This window comes from Protopterus annectens, chromosome 12.part0 (assembly GCF_019279795.1).
Source record: "Protopterus annectens isolate FY-2018-M chromosome 12.part0, PAN1.0, whole genome shotgun sequence".
Taxonomy (NCBI): domain Eukaryota; kingdom Metazoa; phylum Chordata; order Ceratodontiformes; family Protopteridae; genus Protopterus; species Protopterus annectens.
The window spans coordinates 37,705,955-37,730,632 of NC_056746.1; the positions used below are offsets into that span (position 1 = coordinate 37,705,955).

Below are 24,678 nucleotides of genomic sequence, written 5' to 3' on the forward strand. Positions count from 1 at the left end.
GAGTTGCCAGCCCGACGCCTAACCTTCAGCAAAGGCACGCCCATTCACGCATGTCTTTCGGAGGCCACTCGACCACGGGGAGGACATGCAGACTCCGCATTAAAGGCACTCCAGCCGAGAATCAAACAGGAGAACCTCTTGCTGTGAGGCAACAACGGTACTGCTGTACCACCGCGGATATAAACAACATCAGAACTACTAGATTAAAATAGCTAAATTTTGCTTGTGACATAGATAGAACATGTTGGAGAGAGAGATATTTTTCTCAGAGCATTCACATTCTGTGGAACAGGTTCCCCATTCATGTGAAGCAAAGTTCCTCCCTAACACTATTTAAATGCCCCTGCCATGACCCTACATAATGCAATTCCTACTTTTTCTTTTTGTACAGGTCTAATGTCACATGACTCTACCTCACTATAATTGAAGTCATTACAAACTGTAGAACATCTGTAGTTCATCTGTGGCTACAGTACAGCCTATGTAAATACCTATAGTTACAATGTTACAAAACATGCAACACCATCTGTATATAATTTATGTATCTATTTTTCATTGTGACATCATTTGTACATAACTTTTGTTCCCAACTATTGATGTTATGTTGTTTGTTAACTAATTCTGTTCTGCCCTATGTGATCACCTCTTTTTATCCTATTGTAATCTTAAATGTATGTTTAGAATTATTTGTATTGTGTTGTTCTGAAGCTTTTCTCCTCGGGTCTCCACTGAAAATGGGCTTCTGGCTCAGTTGGACTAAGCCGGTTAACAAATGTCAAACAAATATATAAATGCAACTTGGACCAAATTTTTGTGTAATCAGAAATGTGACCCTGGTCTGAAGCCTACGTCTCTGATGATGAGCTGAGTTAGGCAGTAAATTACCCTCTAAATAAATCAAATTTGTGAGGCACATTTGGGTTGCACAGCTAGCCTTATAGGGGCCCTAGTGGTTGTTAGCCTAATATATACCTATGAACCTATAATACTGAAATTAATTTACAATATTAAGTAATTCCTAATTCAATATCATAGGGAAGGAGTAGTATAGCAACCAGTAATAGAATAATGTGTTATAAGATGGTGCATAACTTGTAGGCCATTTTGAGTGTGTGGGCAACACACACAAATTTACATTTCCAGAGTATGTACAAACACAAACACTTAAATATATCATCACATCATGGTACTTAGCAAAGTAGAATTCATGTGTGCAGTTGTGCACACAGGGAGAATGAAATTCATCCCATAGGTAGCACTGTGGAGCTCTCTGTCTATAGTCCAGTTTGTACATCCTCATCCATCAGACAGCATTCTAGAGAAGGCTATTGTTGCTGTTTCCTGCACTTATAGGCTAACCAGCATCTTTGTAGCAGCTACATTTGTTTTCTAAAAACAGATGATCTCTTACAGCTGTCTTGAAGGACAAGAGTGTGTCCTTATTTCTAATCTCATTATGTATATCATTCCATCGTGCTGGTACTGACTTAGTCCTTTTTAGACTGTAGAAGATGCACGTCCTGTTTCCACAGTTATAATCTCAAGGATGGAGGAAAGAGTCCCAGTATGCTTCTATCCAAATAAGGTATCATTATCATGTACAACAATGTCCAAGGAGCATTAACTTTAGAGATTTATCAGTAAGTACTAGGCTAGCTGCCCTTGTGGGTCATTTTAAGCCTAACCAATTTCCCTTAAAGGTGAGAATTAAACCCTGTACCTTGTGTGTATAAGGTTAACACCTTAATCATTATATCAACTGCCCAACCCCCAATAAATACCAGATTGCCTACTGGTCACCATGAAACATGACTTGTCATATGTTCAATATTCACTTTTAGAATAGGCTAATTGTCATGAATGACCATTTTAAGCCTAGCCAAAAACTGAAGTTCAGAATCTAGCTCCATGCCTTGTGTCTATAAAGACTTTAACAATAATGTCAACCCCCCCTTTGCATGACAGATTTGCACAGTCAAGTCACATAATTTAGTTTCAGTTTTAATGTCATATATCTTACAGTCTTAAACATGTTCTTTTATATATTATATTTTACTGAAAAGGTGAGCTCAGTGCGGCTTCTTTTATTTTTATCTTTTAACAAGTTATTGTGTTGGTTGGAGGTACAACAGGTAGCACACTCACCTTTGGTGCAGAAGACTGAGAGTTCTATTCCCATACCAGGCAGATTGATAACTGGCAGTGTAGTGCAGCACTCCTGAATGTGTTGTCCTTCAGATGCAATGCTAAACCAAGGCTCCATCTGTCTGAGTTGGTGGTGTAAAAGATACCCTCCACACACGCACAACTATTGAAAAGAGTAGGGGTTCTTTATTTAAACAGTATTTACAATACTCTTTACACACAGTTTATGCAGTGTACAAGTTTCCATTCCTTTCTGTTATTATCATTCGGTCATAAATATCTTCCTTTTCATTGCTATTATGTTAAACTTCTGTTGTCATTATCCTTATTTGAACCCCCCCACTCCTTTTTCCACAACCACCATCTAATTTTTCATAAAATTATTGCTAGTCTCCATTTCTCATCAAACATTGTTTCATTTATCATTTCATTCCAAATGGCCCACACAACATAAAACAGTATTTTTATCTATTTTATTAACATATGCCTTATTTTTATACATATAATATCCATAGTTATTTCATTTACCTACATTGTTTTCAAATACATTTTCTTCACATTACTTTTTTCACAATTTTGTAACCCTTATACATTTTAAGAAAGCACATTCTTTAGTTTCTTCTTTACCATAACATATACACATTCTTTCACAGATTTTTTTGTATGGTATATTTCAATTTACTGGTAACTTATTAGTCACTAATCTCCATAAACAAATCTTGACATTCTACTTACTTATCACACCGTGTTTTCCTATTTTTATAGCTTTAATATTTTCATTCAAAAGCTCAGCCCAAGGATTACCATAATAATATTGTATCATATTTTTATATCACACATTCATCTCATTTCAGTTTCATTCATTTTTATATTCCATGAAAGAATTTTTTATTGATAGTATCTCATTTCTTCATTCAAATATTCTTTCCCTCTTTTGAAATTTTTAATATATCCCAGTCCCACTTGCACTTTAGTAAATTTGCTACTAATTTGTCATTTTTATCATTTATCCAAAACAAAACATTATACAACTTCAAAGAAGCAGCATAAACAATTGGGTTCATTAGTCCTAAACCTCCATCTTCCTTTTGCATACACACACACACACACACATATATATATATATATATATATATATATATATATATATATATATATATGTATATATGACTCCACTCTTTGCTGAATTCAATCCTGAACCCCATATAAAAGAAAAAAAAAATACTTGTAGCATTTTTTCGTAGATTATTGGCAGCATATCAACACAGCTAAATATGCAATCTTTTTACCCCGGGTATCACTTCTGTGTCACTGTTAGACAGAGGCACAGTATACTAACCTCGAAAAAGGGCATAGCAAAATTCATTTAAAATGGGTGGTGAAAGACAAACACACTCTGGCTAGGCTTATAAATGCCCTAGGGCAGATAGCCTAGTATGAACCTATGAATCTATGAATTAACCAAATAAACCTTTTTATTAAACAATAGCTTATATGTTTTCCCAAAACAACAAAGCTGCTTTATTTAATCTCTTATCCTATTCCATTGTTTCTCACTTAGATTTTTATTCCAAGTCTTATTCCTAGCACAGACATTTGTTTTACCAAAAGAGATAGTTCCCCTATCTTTACTATATCACCTGGTCCTTCAACTTTTTCTTTATTTAAAGTCATGCCTATTATGTTTAAATAGTGATGTCTATAGCAGATAACTTCTTTCACCGAGACTTTGTTTCTTATAATCAATATAGTAATATATGTAGCACCTTTGATATGCAAATTTACATCTCTAATGCAAATAATATGCTACTCATGGGACATCCCTGGTGTATACCATTCTTTATATTTATTTATTTGCTCAAACATCCATTCACTAAAGTTCTTACTTTATTTTTGTTTTGTTTAGAACAACACACATTCTTAATTTTTTCACTAATGTTATATTTTTCATAATTGTCCACAAAAGGCCAAGTTGTACTATACCAAAGTATCTTACTTAAATCTGCTGTCATAATCTTGGTTTCATCAGTAATGTTTATACTATCGTCCCCAATTTTCCTTACTTCCGTAATACGTTTCATTTTACTTCCCATTCTCTTCTGAATTATTTTCATAAAAAGCTTATAACCTGCATTGTTCAATACTGTAGGTCTCCAATTTTCAAATTTATTTTTATCTTCCCTTTTCCATATAAATTTAACTATGCCACTGCATAAATCTTTATGCTCACCTTCAGTTAACCACTCATTCATAACTTTTAAGAAGTTTTTCTTCTGCCAATCTGTAAAATGCTTATAAAAGTGGTATCCTGTTCCATTTGTTCCTGAAACTAACTGTAAATTAACTTGTCCAAGTACATTATCTAATTCATATAAGGAAATATTATTTTCCAAAACAGTGTAAGAAACTTCTCTGTGTGGAAGATTTTCAGTCCATATATTTCTAGTTAATCACTGTATATTAATCAGATCAGACAATAGTAGTAGAAGTAGCAAATGTAAACTCGTCTTAAGTCAAAACAAAACAAAATGTAATAATAGAAAATATATAATTGTACAGCATTACTAAGTATTCGAAAGTAATCCAAGCAAGGCAGGCAGTCTGTTTCCAGTCGAAAATCCTTTATCAAGTACACAGACAAGCGATCCAAGTAAAACAAAAATAGAGTAATCATTTCCTCACAAGCTTAAACCACTCCCATGCCTGATAAAAAGTATATATATATATATATATATATATATATATATATATATATATATATATATATATATAGAAAGCTTGTGAGGAAATCATTACTCTATTTTTGTTTTACTTAGATCGCTTGTCTGTGTAATTAATAAAGGATTTTCGACTGGAAACAGACTGCCTGCCTTGCTTGGATTACTTTTGAATACTTAGTAATGCTGTACAATTATATATTTTCTATTATTACTTTTTGTTTTGTTTTGACTTAAGACGAGTTTACATTCGCTACTTCTACTACTGTTGTCTGATCTGATTAATATACAGTGATTAACTAGAAATATATGGACTGAAAATCTTCTACACAGAGAAGTTTCTTACATTGTTTTGTTTTTGGACCCACTACACTTTAATGGGTTGTTTTGAGACTTCGGGGATACCTCGGAGATTACTTGAAATATTATTTTCCAATTCATTCTTTTGTTATGTTAATTTTTCAACACATCATTCTTTTGTGTACTTTTTTCTATCTTGAAACATTATCTTTACATAACTTATTACAATATTCATAATTTGTTCCTGAGATGATCTTACCTCTTTTCTATCATCTTTCATTTCTCTCATTGTACTGCTATTCTCTTTAACATTATTACTTACATAAACTGATGCCTCTTCTCTTTTTCCTTTAATAATTATTTAATTTTCTCTTGATTTCCAAATCCTTTAAAGTATCTATAAATATTGTTTTATAATTTGTTTCTTTCCTGCTTTTCTTGCATCTGACTGCCATTCTAAAAAAGAATGTATATTTTTCTTTAAAGTTAGCCACCATTTGGACCAATTTTTATAACACACTCCAGTGGAACTGTGATCTTTACATAATTGCATACTTATTTGCTTTCCATTTCTCATTTATTCTTTTTATGCCTTTTTTCTAAAATACCCCTTATTTTCTTGTATCTCTATCCACATGGCTGAGTGATCTGAAAAGTATATTACAAGTGTCTCTCCCTTCGTTATCATATATGCCTCGACTATATGTCCAAAAATTATTATTCCAAATCTTTAAATTGCCACATTGTATAACTTCAAAAATGTTAACATAATTTCTTATCTTCCTTTTTCCTCTCAAATCATAATTAAAATATCCTGTTAATACTATATTCATATTAATTACTACATAATCCAGAGTTTTATTAAGTAAATTTTCCCTTTATTTACTTGTAGCATGAGCATACAGTGCTATAATTATATATACCTGGTTATGCCATGAGAGATCTGCAACAGTTAATCTTCTGTCATTAGCAATTTTATATTCAATATTTTCACTGACTTTCTACAAAGTACAACTATGCTGGAACATAGTTATTTTCCTAGGTTCCATATTGTATCTCCTCCTCAAATTTTCTCTTTTTTAATCTCTGTTTTTGTGTCAGAAATCTTACATCTTCCTATATTATTGCGTCAGTGTCATACTTCCTACACCAATTTAGGGTGCCTGTTCTTCTACTTATATTTTCAATACTCAACAAGCATCCATAGTTCAGTACGCAGATGACACTACACTTACCTGTGCAGGCACCTCAATCCAGGAAGTCCAACTAAAAATGCAATCAGCTTTTCAGGGCACTGAAAAATCTCTCTCCCAACAACAACTCATTCTGAACCCCAACAAAACAGATTTTAGTTTTCAGTAATAAAAAACTCAGATCTTTCCACCTCTCACTCTCAATCACTTCTGCAAATTGCACCAAAATAGTTCCAACTAACCACACTAAAATGTTAAGTAGTACTATAGACAATGCCCTAAAATTTGATAAACATATTGCACTTACAATCAAGAAAGTCCACATTAAACTAGGCACCCTATACAGAGTCAAACCATTCCTAACCCCAAATGCCACTCTCCACAGCCCGCTCACTTGCTGTCCTCCCTCCTGTATGGCTCCCTAATATTCACAAACCTTCAAAAGTCAGACCTCAGCAACCTAGAATAATGCCGCAATAAGATTGCAAAATATGCTACTAACCAACCACACAGATCCCACCACTGCTCATCTCTCTCTCATTTAAACTGGCTAGAACTTCCCAACCTTTTATCACTACATCAACTAACCTTAGCCCACAAAATGATCAATCGACCTAGTAACTGCCGTGCTATCTCCAACTTCGTCCACCCCAATAGCAATCTCAGATCTCTCAGATCTTCTAACAAACATTTGCTAAAGGTTTTCAACTCCCACATCTTTCATGGTGACTCACTCTATTCGCACAAAATTTCCAGACTCTGGAACACTCTTCCCAATACCATAACTAAAACCCCTAACCTCCATCAATTCAAGCTCCTCCTAAAGGAATGCCTTGCTAATCACTGCTCTTGCCACTCTACAGGCTAATTTCTCTCTCATACTCTCTACCTATACTCTATAGGGGTCACCTGTTTCACACAACCCCAGTCTTACTCCACACCTTACCAAGATTTCCTATTTCATCCTCTTTTCTGAACTCTGCCAACACTGCTCCATTTTGGGATCAGCAGATTAATATACATCCTTAGCCACAGTTACATGCTTCAAACATACAATGCACATAACTGTTACCTATATATGATATTTAACTCTAATAATAATTCATTATTTCTCTACTTAATTGCATATCTATCATTGTTGTTGAATTTTTACTTGAACTTGTTTTTGCTCTGAATATAAACCACAAGTTGCTTGTATATAAATTACTGCAGTACATATTGTATTGTTCTGTATTATAATGTATTGTGTAATGTAGAGCTTTTCTCCCAGCGTCTCTGCTGAAAATGGGCCCCTGGCCCAGTTGGACACTACCCGGTTAACAAACAAATACATTGTATATTTACTGAAATAACTCTAAAATGGCCATTATGCCTATGTTGTAGCTTACCAGAAATGATGTAGATCTGGAGAATTTAACTCATTTGTGTTATCCATTTCCTTTCTTTTTCTTTTTTACACTTAGCCCTTTAAACTTTCTTTTCCTATATGTTACTCTTTTGCCAATTGAATTCTGTTCACTTTTCAGGGTTTCCAGTTTATATCTTCCTCATCACTTAATATCTTCTGTTTCATTTTTCTCTTTAACGTTATCTTTATTTGTACCCTGATCTTCCTTCCCTATTCCTCTTTGTTTTACTGGGACTGCTTCTTGTCTCTGTAAACAGCCCTAAGTTTTGTTTTCTTTTTCTTTATCTTTTTCTGTAAACTGCAATCCATCCATGAATTCCCAATTTTGTTACATTTATAACATTTCATTTCACACTTTTTGCATCATGACCTGCATCCCAAATATAACATTCTCTTATCAGAATTACTTGTCAAATTATCAACTTTTACACAGAAAAAAAAACAATATTTTACACTACCCCTGTTACCTTCTGCATGTATCATACCAGGGAAATAAATTTTCTTTCTCCATTTTCAGTACAATATGGCAGTCCCATCCACCAGTCCATAATCTGTTATCATCCACTTTGCTGCTTCTTCTTCTTTCTGCTTTTTCCCGGTTAGAGGTCGCCACAGCGGATCACTTGTCTGCTCATGATTGGCAGTGGGGGTTCTATGGTGTTGAGTTGCAAGCCCGGCGCACAACCTTCCACAGAAGGCACACACACACGAACACACACACACCTTGGGCCAATTTAGTGTGTCCAATCCACCTACACTTTCCTAATGTCCATAATTTCTTTACAAAGGTTGCTTAAATGTCTCTTTAAAGTCTTTTTTAACTTTAGTTCAAAACTGAACATGTTTTCTTTTTATTTCTCTGTGAAATGCTTCAACCACATAAGTCCATGGATTACAGTACTTTTTTCTTTTCATATTCCCCCCAAAACCTTCCAGAACATAACCAATCTTAAAAATAATGTCATAAAGTGTCTCTATGAATAAGAATAAAAGCTTCTACCACATGAGCTTTCACTCCCAGTAAGACCATTAAATTATTCCAAATGTCATATCTGTCCAATCTTTTTCTTCCTTAATCTGAATTCCTACCATGAATTTGCTTTGGTGGTTGACATTTCCTTTCCTGTGTTCACCTCTTATCACTTTTCCTACAGATTCCTTAACAGTCTCAGCATATGATTTCTTTTTTCTAATAATCTTCTTTTAAAATGGCTTCCAATTCCTCTAATTGGATTTTGTCCATAATTTCACCCCATGAAACATCTTTTCCACTCTCCGGCTCACTCTGCAACAACAATTTACCCAAAATATCATCCTGCAACCATCCCAACTGTAGGGTTGTAATAAAGCATCCATCATTGTTTTGAAAATTTGTTTCCAATGAAACAAACCCATTTTTCTGAAACAACTCTTCAGAATCCTATAAAGTCTCAGACACCACAATAGCATTTGCCTCTCTGTTATCCACCACCTTTGATATCCTTCAGTGCAGTTCTCCTAGCCACCACTGTACTAAGATTGGAACAAGCACCCTCCTAACACATAGGAGAAGTTTCCCGATGTCCTCTCCAAATTTCCCCTAGCAGTATAAACACCACCTCATGTCTCTCTTGAAAAAGAGGCTACAAGCTTAGTTGAACTAACCTGATCAACAAATGGTAAATAAAAATAAATTATTCACAGGTTTAATTTGATGTAAATGTAATATAGCTGAATTATTTTTCATGCATTTTTATTTTTGAAAAAAAAAAAGTTTTCCCAGCTTATTACAGTTCTTCTCACAATTAGTGTTATTCTCTTACCATATGTATATCATTACTTAAATTAGTTTTCTTTTTTATCTTTGTATCAACATTTATTTATTTAGTATATACTTACTGATTTTTGCCAAATCTTAACTTAGGATTTGATTGTTCAAAACTCATTATTTAAAGCGCATTGTAATAAACTGCTGTTATAAAAGTTAAGTTGAACATGATTTTATGAAGGAATTTTGCTTTGTATGGTGATAAAAAATGTCTTATGCAAGAATGTGTCCTTGAACCCTGTATGATGCCCTGTGTTCCAATGCAGGTATTACTCTTAATAAGGAAAAGGCTAGGTGGTGTATTTTGGCAGTATTTGGAATTTAACCCTAGATATTCCATTTCAGTGTTTCTTCTCTCTGTAGGATACTGGATGATATTTAGTCTCTACAGAAATAAGAAATCAGACTATTTTTCATAACTTTAGAAATGCATTACGAAATTATTCATTACTAAATTGTGCACTTAATCTGGCTTGGGGATGTAGAGAGCAACAGTGTATACTGGCATTCATCAGGTGCAACAGGTACAAGTACACACACACACACACACACACACAGAAACATGCGCGCACACACACACACACACACACACACAGAAACATGCACGCACACACACACACACACACACACAGACACACACACAGAAACATGCACGCACACACGCAGACACACACATACACATGCATGCACACACGCAGATACACAGACACACACACATGCACACACACACACACACACACACACACACACACACACACACACACACACACACAGACACACAGAAACATGCACGCACACACGCAGACACACACATACACATGCATGCACACACATGTACACACACACACACACACACACACACACAGAAACATGCACGCACACACGCAGACACACACATACACATGCATGCACACACATGCACACACACACACACACATGCACACACACACACACACACACACACATGCAGAAACGTGCACGCACACATGCAGACACACACATGCACACACACACACACACACATGCACACACACAGACACACACACAGAAACATGCACGCACACACGCAGACACACAGAAACATGCACGCACACAGCAGACACACACATACACATGCATGCACACACATGTACACACACACACACACACACACACACACACAGACACACACACAGAAACATGCACGCACACACGCAGACACACACATACACATGCATGCACACACGCAGATACACAGACACACACACATGCACACACACACACACACACACACACACACACACACACACACACACACACACATACACACACACACACATCCACACATACACATTCAGAAACATGCACGCACACATGCAGACACATACACATGCGTGCGCACACACACAAACACTCTTATAGCATGCATCACTGACTGGCAGTTTGGAGGATTGCCAGTTTACCTGCAGCACATGTTTGGAATGTAAAACCCAAGGCAACATGAGAACATGCGGGTTCTGCACAATGCAGCAGGTTCTACACGATGGTCTTCCAGCCAAGATGTGAATTGGATCTATGATGCAGCAATATGAACTACTGCACCAATGAGCTGTTATGGGTCTCATCCTACTCGTATGCAGTGTAACTTTTTCTTAAAAACTGCAATAGTATAATGCATGCTATACAAATTATGTTGCTGTGTGCATACTTCTGTAAGGCTTTTAATACCAGTTCACTGTCTCTCTCATATATATATATATATATATATATATATGTATATATATATATATATATATATATCTCAATCATAACATTATAAACATCTCCTCGAGTGCTGCTCTCCTAGCCACCAGTGTATATTATGATAATTATATATGTGTGTATGTGTATGTATGCTTACGTATAAATATATTTATAATTATGTGTGTGTGTATCCATGTTGTATGCAGTGTTAAATCTGAGTTATCTTGGAGTCATTGCTGAAAAGGATGTCTTGGACCAACTCACCCAGCTGATTAACAAACAAACAAACATACAAATAAACAAATTCTATGAGAAAATCTCTAAAAGCATAGTGCAGAGACACTTTAAACCTGCATGCTATGCATTTGTATTGCTTAAAACTATATTACTAATTTAAAAAGGCCCACTTCCATGAGGAAGAACTGTGGCATAACTGACACACTTGCTGCAGAAAAATCCCAGGGTGAAAATGTTGAGCTATCTTAGCCATAACTGGGCATTTCAAATGAACTTCAAGATATGCTGTACTGTGCAGATGCTGTGTGACAACCTGGTTATCTAAGGCTCAGTCAGCATAGCAGAGCTGCAGAGAAAGGGTTTCAAAAACTGGAGGGATAGCTGGCCCCTCCCTACAACTGCATCTGCCTATGAAAACACGCATATAGTATATTAACTGGCAGCTATCCATTGTGTTATTATAGCATGCAAGTGACCTTAGCACTAGGCACCCTGAAGTGAAAGAAATGCCTGCACAGCACTGTGACATTTCACTGTTGTATACTTTGTTTCATAATGCAAAATTGATTTATTTATTTAACATTTGTTTACTGGGAAAGTCCAACTTAAGTGCAGTACTAATTTATGTTCTGCATGGGTATCATGGGTGAGAGATACTACTGAATTAACTACCGATAGCATTGTATAGTGCACAAGGCTCCTAGGCAGTCAAGGGGATATAACAATATAATTACTGGGTTAGGCTTAGCAGAGGGTTTAAGGGTGACACGTTCTTCTTAATCTTTGTGCATATACAAAGTGTGTTCCTTTAAGGTACTGCCTATACTTTCCAACTTGTTTCATTATATAATACAGAAATACAGTGAAATGCAATATATTTTTCTGACCTAGTTCCATGTGTATTTTTTATTTATTTTATTTTACACTTTGTTTACTGGGATAGTCCATTGAGCCAATAAGAGCCTGTTTTCAATGGAGCCCCAGGGAGAAAAGCTCCATGAACAACAATATAATATGAAGTCAATGCATTTACATTTATGTAATAACAACAATATAATATGAAGACAATGCATTTACATTTATGTAATACCAACAATATAATATGAAGACAATGCATTTACATTTATGTAATACCAACAATATAATATGAAGTCAATGCATTTACATTTATGTAATAACAACAATATAATATGAAGACAATGCATTTACATTTATGTAATACCAACAATATAATATGAAGACAATGCATTTACATTTATGTGACACTATTGAAGAATGATGGTTTACACAACATGACAAAAAATCCACAATTGCAGTGAAAATACAGTCAAAAAAGCAAAAGGTAAAATTACACACACACACACACACACACACACACACACACACACACACACACACACACACACACACACGCATAAATAAGTCAATTAAAATAAGAAAAGTCCATTGGTGCATATTCCTGTTAGATTTGTTACAATGTGAAATAACACAGAAGTGAAATCTTAAAGTAGGATGGGGTATAAGAGGTGTTAATTGTTGAATGTAAGAAGGGTGAGACAATAAGAAAAAAAAACAAAGTAAGAGTAAATGAGAAACGAAGATGGTAGTCAGAGAAGCTCAGTGTGATGAAGAGAAGAGAGGTAAAGGAGAGTGAGACATGAGGAAAAAGAGGTGAGTCATGTGGGATGAGTGTGTAGCATTGTCTGTATCTTACTACCACCATGTAGCATACCTTTTTGAGGCAATATTCCATCAAGGTTTGGATTAGCTAATTTAATAATTTTAGAAGGCAACTGTGGAGTTTTTGCTACCTTTTTCTTCACTACAGCTGATGTCTGTACACAGCAGTGTAGTTTGCAAGGCTGCTCTACCTGTTCTGTGGGTTTTAAGTATGTTGTTGAATTAAGCAATAAACATAGTAAAGCAGGGTGTGCATTTCATAAAGTTTAAGGAAACCTGGTAGCAGGTAACAGCATTGCTGAGAGGACAGAGCAACAATCCAGCTCTTAGAACTCTGCCTGAAGGGATCAGTGGAAGAAGGAATCCCCAACGTGAAGACAGATGGCCGCAGTGATCTTGAACAGTAAGTAGCCGAAAGTGGCAATAAATAAATAAATGCATAAATAAACAGACCAGTAACAGACGCTGGCCCTGCATACTTGAAATAATCGCATTTGCTAGGATTCGTTGTTCAGAAATATTCCATTGTAGCTCTTTATAACAGTTGTGTAAATAGACTTTTAATGCATGTTTTAAAGGGGAATTGTCTTCCTATGCCTACCTGCCCCCTTACTTTGCGTATCTAATGTAACTTGACGGTATTACACCGTCTCGAGTATCCACAATGTATGGGGTGCGGGACAGATCCCCTCAGGGGAAGGGGTGTTAATGAAGTTTAGGTCTTTCGTGGTAATATAGGTGGTCTTGCTGGTTTATGGCTCGGATAAAAGATGAGGCATGGATTTTTTACCACCTGTTTCAGTTAAATGTACCTCTGAGTTATTGGAAAGGGTTATCACATGTAACATTAAGAGGTACATTTCCTTAAAATAAAATTTCCCCTTTAATAGTCATTGCTTAAGATGGTTAGTCTAAGATTGCCATCTCTTTATTTGCATTTATTTCCTCAACCAGATAGGTAACAGTGCAGACATTACACTATGGGGTTGTAATAATTTTCACACCTAGACAGATATAAACAAGCTTCACCCTAACAGGATGGGTTCAAGACCAAGCAGCCGTAACACAAAAGCGTGGAATCGCACTGTATTAATCCAAACTTTATTTCTAAGTCTTCTGACTATACGTCTATCTTTCATATCCGAATGCAAAATTGGAGAAAGTGAGCAATTTAAACTTTCTTTGGTGCTGTGACCACTGCGCTGCGCTCGTTGAAGGCGCAAGTTGCGTATTTTTCGTGATCCTGTTTTCTTTTACTTTGTGCCGCTGGACGAATGGAAACTTTTTTGAAAATGGGAAGCTGATTCCACTGAGTGAGCACTTCTTCGGCATTTCTTATTTGGGCAAAGCTGTAGTAATCACAGCCCCTGGCACATACCTATCAAGTGTCCCTGATTTTTAGGAGTCTGCCTGAAATTATTCACATTTTAACTCCGTCCCTCCTAATCCCTCCTAAAAATGATGACTTTTGGAGACAAGTTGACGAATTATATTAGTCCAGTCACAATAATTAGATTTATAGAATGTCTCACGTAACAGTACTAATATTTTAAAAGTGGCCTTTATTATTTCTGGATTTTTCTCAGATTGTCTTGAGAGCTGTACCCTGGGGTGCTCCCCGCCCCAGCGAACACAGTGGGCACAAATACATCATAAAACGGCCAGGCTCTGCATCTCCATCTCAGAACATGAAAGGTGCTCTATGACATCTCACCTGTAAGCCGAGCCTTGATTCATAGTTTGGCCAGCTTTTCAGGTGACCATCGGTTACTAGGCTGTAGTTGTCATTTAAGACGATTTGCCGGATACCTCTCACCGGACCAGAACTTCGCAGAATGACCGGATTTTGTCTGATAGTTTTGGTCTCCTCCACATAATATGTGTGAGTTTTTTTATGCCAAATGCTATGTGGATTGCAGTTGGTAAATAATGACACACATTTCATTTCATACTTCACAACCTTCGGGATATGCACGCTAATGCAAATCAAATTTTTAAGTTTGTAAGAGCAATATTTAAAACCTCACTTCCCATGCAAGTGGATTATTGTATGTGAAGACGCACATCTTTATCTAAAACATTTTACAAAGCAAAAGTAACATTGCAAACTGAAAAGGAAAAGACAAACATTGAAGTTTAAACACTGAGATACACTTTCTTATGATAAATATCAGCTTGGTTACATCAATCTTTTGCTACCAGAAAGCTGGAAAGGCCTGGTTTCGTACTCACTGCCTGGAGTCCGGGTTTTGTTACCGAATTGTTAGTGCAGTACCGTAAGGAAGGAATACTGCTCTTTGAATGGGACTTTAAACAGAGTGGATGGTAGCTCAAATGGATGCTAAAAATGTCATGGCACTTACTAAGCAAATGCACAGGAAGTTACACAAGTCAGTATAGAGAAGAGGTCACTGTTCAAAAAGACCTAACCAAGTCAGTAAAATAAATGAATAAATACAGCTCCCTTCATATAAAACGGAAGCAAGTGCTTCTAGCCTATATCTGAGTAATGATGGCTATTATGTTACCAGAACCAATATCTTCTAAGGGTCAAATCAACAGACTTTACATTTTAAATGGTCATACTAACTTTAGTGGTTTGCAACATTTTCGCTTTCAAATTTTCCATGTATTATTTCTATGATGTTTATTAATGAATTAAGGAAGTGAGACTTGGAATATTATTTTCTGCATTATCTTTCCTTTTAGCTGGTGGCCTGGATCTGAAAAATATGACAGATCTGCTTGCTCATGAAGAAATGCCAATAATGTTAGCCTCATTTCAAAAGTAACTGAAAACTGCAAGTGTAAAAATGTTATAAGCTTGGTGCCTTCTCTCTCCATATACACACACAAACACAGACAATGTAACCTAATACCTAAAAAGTGCAGTTTTGCAGCCTTAAGGGCACTGCACACTTTCCTTAAGGAAGAAGAAAGCAAAAAAGAGTTAAACTAGAAAATCAGCTATACAGGAATGATATCTGCAAACAAATTACTAAAATATACTTTTATCATAACTTCTTATGTAAGATCCATGGCAAAGATCAGTTTGCATTCTTATTAAAAATAAGAGAACATGATTCAAGCTGGTGTTGCTTGTTTAAACCACAGCTTATTAACTTGAAACAAGAAATAAGCACATCCATCCTTGTCAGAGCTTTATTAGGTCTAAGTTATATATAGCAATAGCAAGTAATGTATACTTTTCTATTTTCCATATAAAAAGCCATATAAAATACAACAAAGGCTGTAATTCAAAAGCCATTGAACAGGTCACATTCAATGACCATGGCTGGAATAGTGGTACATACATAGCTTTTGCATCTTTATTGTGATCGGTGTCAGATAGTCCTTATTGAAGTAAGTAAAAACTCACTCTGTATTGGCTGTTGGTCAGTGTGCTAGGGATAATGTAAAACAATAATGAAAACATCTTTGTTACATTATCACAATATATAATAAAACATATGTCACTGAGGCTAAACTCTGTGTAAAATGCTATGACAGGAGAGGGGACGAGCTTGGTGGTTGTCAGAAGTCAAAAAAGAAGTCTGCTGCTAAGACCATAGTTGTAATTAGGATTTAGAAACAGTGTGTGAGCCTAGGAAGTCTTTGAGAAAACAGGCAAGACCAAATTGCCCTCAGTCCAAGAAAAAAGGCAACCAAAAAGAAAAATCAAGTGTGAAGATGTGTGCGTGAGTATGAAAATTCCCAGGTTTGGAAAACACAGCGGAGGGGAAAGGGAAAAAGGTCAGACATGGGGCGTACTAAGGTCAGAGTCATGCCAAACCAGAAAATATATAATCTATGCAATATATCCATGCACATATAGGTATATAAAAAGGGATGAAAGTCCAAGTATTTTATTTATTTATCTTTATTGACCAGGAAAAGTCTGACTGGGTAAAAATCCATTCTTCAGTGAAGGCCTGGGGAGAAAAGTTCCATATTTAATTTACATGTGATGTACATTTATAATTGCAGGATAAAAAAACATCTATACATGAGTTTATTTGCATGATTTTTAAATATTTTAAATACTTACATTAACATAACATTTTAACACAAAACAACAAGAGAAATTAACATAAACTGGCTAATTATTGAAAACTGCAGGAAATGACCAAACTAGGGTGTTTTTAAATTTAGTAATAATTTACAGACAGGCGAGTAGAACATAACTTAAAAAATAGTAAGACACATACGAAAGGAGAAGTTATTGAAATAAGCAGGAAGACAAGTGGACAGAGGAGGAATTGCAGTTAGTAGTGGGGTGTGATAGATGGAGGAAAAGTACAAGTTTAGGAAATTAGTGCCATGCAAGAAGGAGCGATAAGGTACAAAGCAATTGGGGAGGAAAGTGGCTGTGAGAGGTGGAGAAAAGTAATCTGAGTAAAGCTATTCAGATGAGCAGGAACAGAGCCATCTTTGGCACATGTACTATTCCAGCAGAGTGTTGAATGTCTTACTGATATGTAATAAAAGTTTATTGCTAGAGTGAAGATCTCTAGTGGGTGAATGGTAGAGTAGAGAATTTTGTAATGCTGGGGATCTGTCTGGAGAGTACAATAGGTTGTGGACAGCAAATTATGAGCTGTCATTGAATATCATACTGGCACAAATGTTCTCCAGGAGAGGATGACACAGACAAACAACTGGTGTCAGAACCATGGACTAAAACTAAATGCTAGGAAATGTATAATAGTATCCTTTGGGAAGTCATCCATCCCTGGTAACTATCATATTGACAACACACCCCTTAGAGTTGACCCAGTAGTCAGGGACTTAGGGACAGGGACAGACAGTAATCTAGCCTTTGATCATCATATGTCTACAGTGGTAAGGAAATCATTCTATGTTGCACAACTTATAAACAAAGGTATGGTATCTAAGTCCAAGGAAGTAATTGTTCCACTGTATTCGGCATTCATCAGACCTTTCATTGAGTACAATGCCCCCTTTCGTATGTACCGAAGCAGCCATATCCAGCTGGCACCTATGGCAACTGGAATGTCCACAGAAGTTCCTCACTAAAAGAATTCAGGGAGTAAATAATATGTCCTATGCTGACCACCTTAAGGTCTCTATCCCTGTATTTTGTTTCCTACAGGCTTTTGAGGGGAGATCTATGCCTGGCATACAGAGCATTTGTCAGACCACATTCTGATGGACCTCCTGCATATCCACAAAACAAATGGTACCCAGATTACCCATTCTAAAGAGTTAAACATTGCCTGTGATATAAATAGGACCTGCTGGAGAGAGAGGTATGTATCTCAGAGATTATCCCATCTATGGAACAGGCTTTCCATCCATGTGAAGCAGAATTCCTCCCTAACCCAATTCAAGTGCAACTTGGACAACTGGATGGGAAATTCATCCATGGTTTGGCACCTATGTTTCTAATGCAAACAGGTAACCTGTAAATGGTTCATCTCCCAGGCCCATGCTTACACTTATCAAGGATGTCATAACTTGTCAGAGATTTGGGGTACATGACTAGGCTTAAAAAGGCCCTTGTGGTCATTAGCCTAGTAAACACATACGCACATATGAACCTATGGCAACTGGTTTGGGAGTTCAAGCCAGTTTAATTGCTTTAATGCAAGACAGTGGTATGTTTTATAAGATTGGTTGATTCAAATTTAGCTATTTTGTAGTAGCAGGAGGCTAGTTTAGTTTTATACGTAGAATTGATGTTTGTAAGAATAGGAGAAGCATGTAACAGAGAAGGAAGGAAGGAGGTGTGTTGCTGCTAAGGCAATGCTTGGTTGATCTGTCAGGTAATGTCTGGCCCTATAGAGGGAGCCAAGTTTTTGGTGAGTTTTCTTGATGGAATGAAGTATGCGGTGATCAAATTTGAGGTTGTCATCTGGTATAACTCCAAGTAGTTTAGTCTGGCTTATGGTTTCTTTGTTTGTGTGATTACTTGAGGTAATATGAAATGTGTATTTCTGGTTAAGGTGTTGTTTTGGAGTCAACAACATAAATTTCTTTTTGGCATTAAGCAGCAAGTCAGAATTTTTTAGCTATATTTCAAATCATACAGGTAGTGTTAAGTAAATTCATATGTGAACTTGTCCACACCAAAAAAATATATATTATTTTAAAGTGAAGGGCTTCCTCAGATCTCACTGTGCTAGCCTGCACCAGTGTGGTGCTTCATACCACTGCTCAGATACAGCATAATATGAACAATTTAAAATGGCGTTGCATTAATCCCTCAGATACCAAATATAAAGAAAAGAAAAATCAAAAGTGTAACCTAAACTGCATAGAAATAATAAAATATACAATTAAACATCTAGTAATAACAATAAAAAATAAAAACTGAATACAAGCATAAACATGAAATACTATAGCTATTTCAAAGATATTCATCTGAAGCATTTCTCCCTGGACCTCCACTGAAAATGGGCTCTGTCCTAGGCAGACTTTCATAGTAAACAAATATTAAATAAAAATAAATAAATATATAATAAAAAAAGTTTGTGCTATTGTGTTTTAGTAAAAGTTGCTATGTTCTTTAACCAAAGAAAGCTGTTAATATCTATGGCTGGGGTGCCTTCTGTGCAGAGTCTGCATGTCCTCCCTGCATTTGTGTGGGTTTTCTCTGAGTGCTCCCGTTTCCTCTAACATTTCAAAGATGCCCTAAATTAGCCACATGCATGAGTGTGCCTGTGTGTGGTATGGTATGGAAGAACTACTGCAGCAGGGCTAGCCATCCAGTGGTGTGAACCTTGGCTTTAGATGATTGTCACTGTTGAATTGACACCCCGACCCCCATGTGAAATAAATGTGAAAAGGGGTTATGGATAGATGGAGGGAGGGAAGGATATATACTCTTACATATGTTGGATGCAGTTCACTGTTACAGCTTTTTTTCCTGACAAAGTGAACTTGTTATTTTACTGATTCATTTTACAAAATGTTCATTTTACTGACAACTTATTGTTGAGAGTCCAACAGCTATTTAATCCCCAGCTGCTTATCTGGGAACTCACAGCCAGGGGCTCAAGCAGCTGTTTCCTCGTCTGCCCACCTGGCCGAGGAGCTGCTCAGACTTGAATACAAGTTCAGGGATGCAGCAGCTGCAATGATCACTGGCAAATCAAGGTCTTGTTACAGAACTGGTAAGCTGGGAAGGGAAATCGAGATTTGGTATTTAGGTTTAGGGAGGGGAGGGGAATTTTAGCTTTGGAGAGCAATTGGGAGTTAGCACTAGGTTAGGGAGAGGAGGGGAGGGGATTTTAGGTTTAGGGGCTGATCGGGAGTTGGCTCAGTTAGGGTTAGGGGATTTAGAGAATGATCGGGAGTTGGCTTAGGGTTAGGGATAGAGTTGGTTCAAAGGGTTAGTGAGGGGAGAAGGATTTTAGGTTTAGAGAAAGATCAAGACCTGTTTTTAGGGTTAGGGTCAAGGTTCTGGAAGGGACAGTTAGTGGTAGTGCATGGGGACTGGGGTAGTGGAAGTTCAAGCACTTATCACAAGGCAGCAGGGAAGTGTGTCATTAGGTAAATGAATACTAGCACTTGCAGTACGCCTCTCATTTTCTTGACAGAGGTAAGAGCATTGCGGTTGGGGTGGAAGTAGTTTTACAAGTGTTAGTGATTTAGGGTAAGAGCAAAGCCTAGGTAAGAGGATAGTTTTAGTACTGCACATGTGTGTTATGTATGGGATGTGTGTCCTTTTGTCTAATGTAGTGGCCTTGTTAGGGAAAGGACCTTTTGAGAGATAAGATGCAGGGTTTGAGTTATGGACAGGGGCAGGGATAGGGTTAGGGTTAGGGTTAGGGTTAGTACACATTAATAAGGATAGGCAGGGGAAGTCTGACTTCAGCTTTTGTTAGTGATCTAGACACTGGGGTAGCTGGTCCAAAGCAAAGAAGGAATGATGAAGTGATGTCTGCCCACCTCTCCCTGAAGTGAGGATTTGGAGCACAGATCTATCATTCAAATTGTGCTCTGAATTCCTGAGATACCAAAGAACAATGCAAGTACTCGCTTTCAAGGAAGCAGGGCTGTCGACATGAAATTACTATTAACAATTAAAGACATGCCTTCACAGACGCACATTACAAGACACTCCTTTGTTCTCCAGCAGGTCTGCACTGCAGTTTGTGTAGAGCAGAAAGCAGCACAGTGCTAGAGAACTAAACAAATCCAAAAGGACACTTTGTCAGTGAATTGGCTGGCCTTGTTGCATGGATATCATTAAGTTTCCCTAATTTGGAAAACAAGTTATACTTTTTAATGTGATATGTGTATGTATATATATATATATATATACACACACACACATATGGGTCTATATTAGAACATCGAAATTTCACAATTTCGAATGTTCCAGTATCGACCCCTATTCATTGAGCGCTGAAAATAGCAAAACAGAAAACCACATTTTTTCCTAGGGAAAGAATTTGGTTGTCCGTTTCTGTAGTTTCACTATATTCAGTGCTGTGGTGGAAAGTTATGGGTCCAGTTCAGGTAAGTGTACGATTGGGCACGAGTTAGGTATGTGTGCGATTGTGTGGACGTGAGGGTTAGGGCGGGTTAGGTGAGTTAGGGTTAGGGCACGGGTGAGGTGAGTGTGCGATAGTGACGGACCTTAGGGTTAGGGTTTGGGTTAAGGTAAATGGATAGTTAGTGATGTTTGTACAGTTTAGTGTAGGCTTAGCTGTAAGATTTTAGGTGTATGTGTGTGGATTGCTGTTTGGTGTGCTTGTGTTGTGTGTATGTGTTTCGGAACAGCAAATTTTTTTCCCTAGGAAAACATTTGCTGTTCTGCATGTTCAATGTTGTCAGCGTTCGCTGAATAGGGGTCGATATTAGAACATTCAAAACTGTGAAATTTCAATGTTCTAATACAGACCCAATATCTATCTATATATATATATATATATATATATATATATATATATATATTTATATAGGTCTACTTTACATCATCAAAATCCCACTTTGCAGAATTTGCAAATATGAGATGACTACACCGAACATTCACTTTATCAAACTGTCACATCACTGTAATTTTACTCCAGGAAACAAAGAAGTTGGCCCAAACTAAAAACTAATGCACTGAAGCATATCAAACTCACCCAAATAGCTGGCTTTGCCCCCTAACTAAATATACCAACTCTGAGATTCAACTATAGTGGGAAAAAGGGCAAAGTCCCCCATGTTGGCCAACTGCTTTGTTTCCCAGATTAAAATTCCAGTGATGTGACAATTTGATAAAGTAACTTTTCAGCATAGTCGTCTCGTGCTTGTAAAGTCGGTGATGTGGAATTTCAATAATGTCAGGTAGATCCATATATATATATATATATATATATATATATATATATATATATATATATATATAAAAATGGGTCTACTTTGATTCACTGAAAACTCATTTCACTGAATTGAAAAACACTCGCACCAAATCACTGAAAACTAAAATCACTGAAAACTCATTTCACTGGATGTAAGTACTGTTGGGCAAATAAAACGTATATGCCCTTTTCCCTACTAGTTAGTATATATAGTTAGGGGGTGTGGGTGGTGTAGCCCCCACCTACTTTTGGTTTTATATTGTTAGCTTTCAGTGAAATGAGATTCATAAATATAAAAGATAAGTAGGTGGGGAGGCTATGCCCCCCCCCAACTATATATACTAACCCCAGGATCGCACTACAGTGGGGAAAAGGGCATATACATTTTATTTGCCCAACAGTAATTACATTCAGTGAACTGTGATTCAGTGAAATGAGTTTTCAGTGATTTGAGCTTTCTGCGATTTTTTTGAGGGTGAATTGAAATTCAGTGAAATGAGTTTTCAGTAAATCAGAGTAGACCCATATAAATATATATATTATTTTAGGGGGACATGGTGGAAAAAGATGCTGGAAATAGTGGAGATTTATTATTTTTATTACCATTTTCCCCTGACCTGAAACTTTGCGGATTTCCCACTGTCCTCTAATGAGCTATTTACACATGATAGCATTTATGCCACTGTAGTGTGTGTTCCATCACCAAATGGGGTCGTTTTTCTAGTGAAGGATAATCCTCAGATATACACAATGTGGTTTCACTAGCTAGGGAAAATCTGAGAAGGGAAAAGTGGTGGGCTCATTATACTGCAATGACATTAGTATTTCACAATCTGCAACCTTGCTATACTCAGGAGCATGAGCATGTCCTGTCCAGCTGATGGCTGCATGCATCCATGCTTTGTGCTGTGAAGTATGAACATGTCCTGTGCAGCTGATGGCTGCATGCATGTATGCATTTTGCTGAGAAGTATTAGAAAATGCATTTGCATTCAGCTTAGTTATGCTCTGGGGTGTGAGCATGTCCTGTGCATCTGATGACTGCATGCATGCATGCATGCTTTGTGCTATGAAGTATGAACATGTCCTGTGCAGCTAATGGCTGCATGCATGCATGCTTTGTGTTATGGAGCTTAATAACTGCTTTATAGGTGACAGCTTGGAATCTTTGCTTATATTCTGATCCTGGTGAGAGTAGGAGCAGAGTGCGTTGATTCTTCACTCTTTCTAATTGGAGAGTGAGTGTCTGTGCTTAATGTATCTGATTGGTCTGGTTGCTATTTGAGGCATCTGCCAGAAAAAGACTGCAAGCCTGCAGACCTTTGCATCATCTGGGACAAGACTGTGGATCACCAAACAGGCCATGACCTGCTTCTCTTTTTGGGATTGGTGCTAACATTTTGCTTCTGGTGAGAGAAGAAACAAAGGAGTATTGCATCCCAAAATAATGAAGCTGTGCTGAGACCAGCATTAGTAGTAGCCAGGCAGTAGCCATTCATGCAACTCCCCTCTTCATCATTCTCGACAAGCTAATTCTTTATTTTTCAGTAAGTACTGCTTGATTTCTTTCTAACTTCAGAATATCTGACTTAAATACTTCATCCTTAAATTTTCAGGGTCTATGTATTAGTTTCCCCTCAGGTGTTTGGCAGTGCTCTGTGCAGACTCAGACACCTTGAGTGACATTTTTCCTGTAAAAGGAATATATAAGGAAGCAGCTCCAGTACTTAGTAATAATGACCACCCCCCCCCCCCCCGGTATGTCTAGTGTTCAGTGCCCTGTGCTTTCTCCTATTAACCTGGTGAACTTGGGCTTCCTATACTAATACCAGATATAACTATCCTAAGGGTCAATCTAAAAGGAGAAAAAGTCTGTTATACTATGTGTGTTGTATCTTTTTTATATATCTTGGAGTAATGTATTGAAATACTTTAAAACGTCTCCTCTTTTTTGTGTAAACTACCTAAGGAGAACAATCTGTATTCTATCAACATATTGTATACCTATTTTGCCAATGTTGGAGCTTTTCTCCCCGGGCCTCCGCTGAAAATGGACATGTATCCAGTCGGACCTTCCCGGTCAACAAATGTAAAATAAATAAATAAATAAATAAATTCTGATGTAGTGCAGCAACTGCCTCATGTAAACAGA

The 24,678-nt window shown here is 36.9% G+C and overlaps 1 protein-coding gene across 3 annotated transcripts in view; it reads left to right on the forward strand.

Annotated features, from left to right (window-relative positions):
• Positions 1-13,454: 13,454 nt before the first annotated feature.
• Positions 13,455-24,678, forward strand: part of LOC122816344 (lipopolysaccharide-induced tumor necrosis factor-alpha factor homolog) — a 417,476-nt gene continuing 406,252 nt past the window's right edge. Inside the window, exon 1 of one of the 3 annotated variants that reach the window (XM_044089074.1) lies at positions 13,455-13,612. In XM_044089074.1, the coding sequence (XP_043945009.1) occupies positions 13,591-13,612 (22 nt within the window). In that variant the 5' untranslated portion in view covers positions 13,455-13,590. The remainder of the gene's footprint in view (positions 13,613-24,678) is intronic. The other 2 variants (XM_044089073.1, XM_044089072.1) reach the window with 2 other exon arrangements.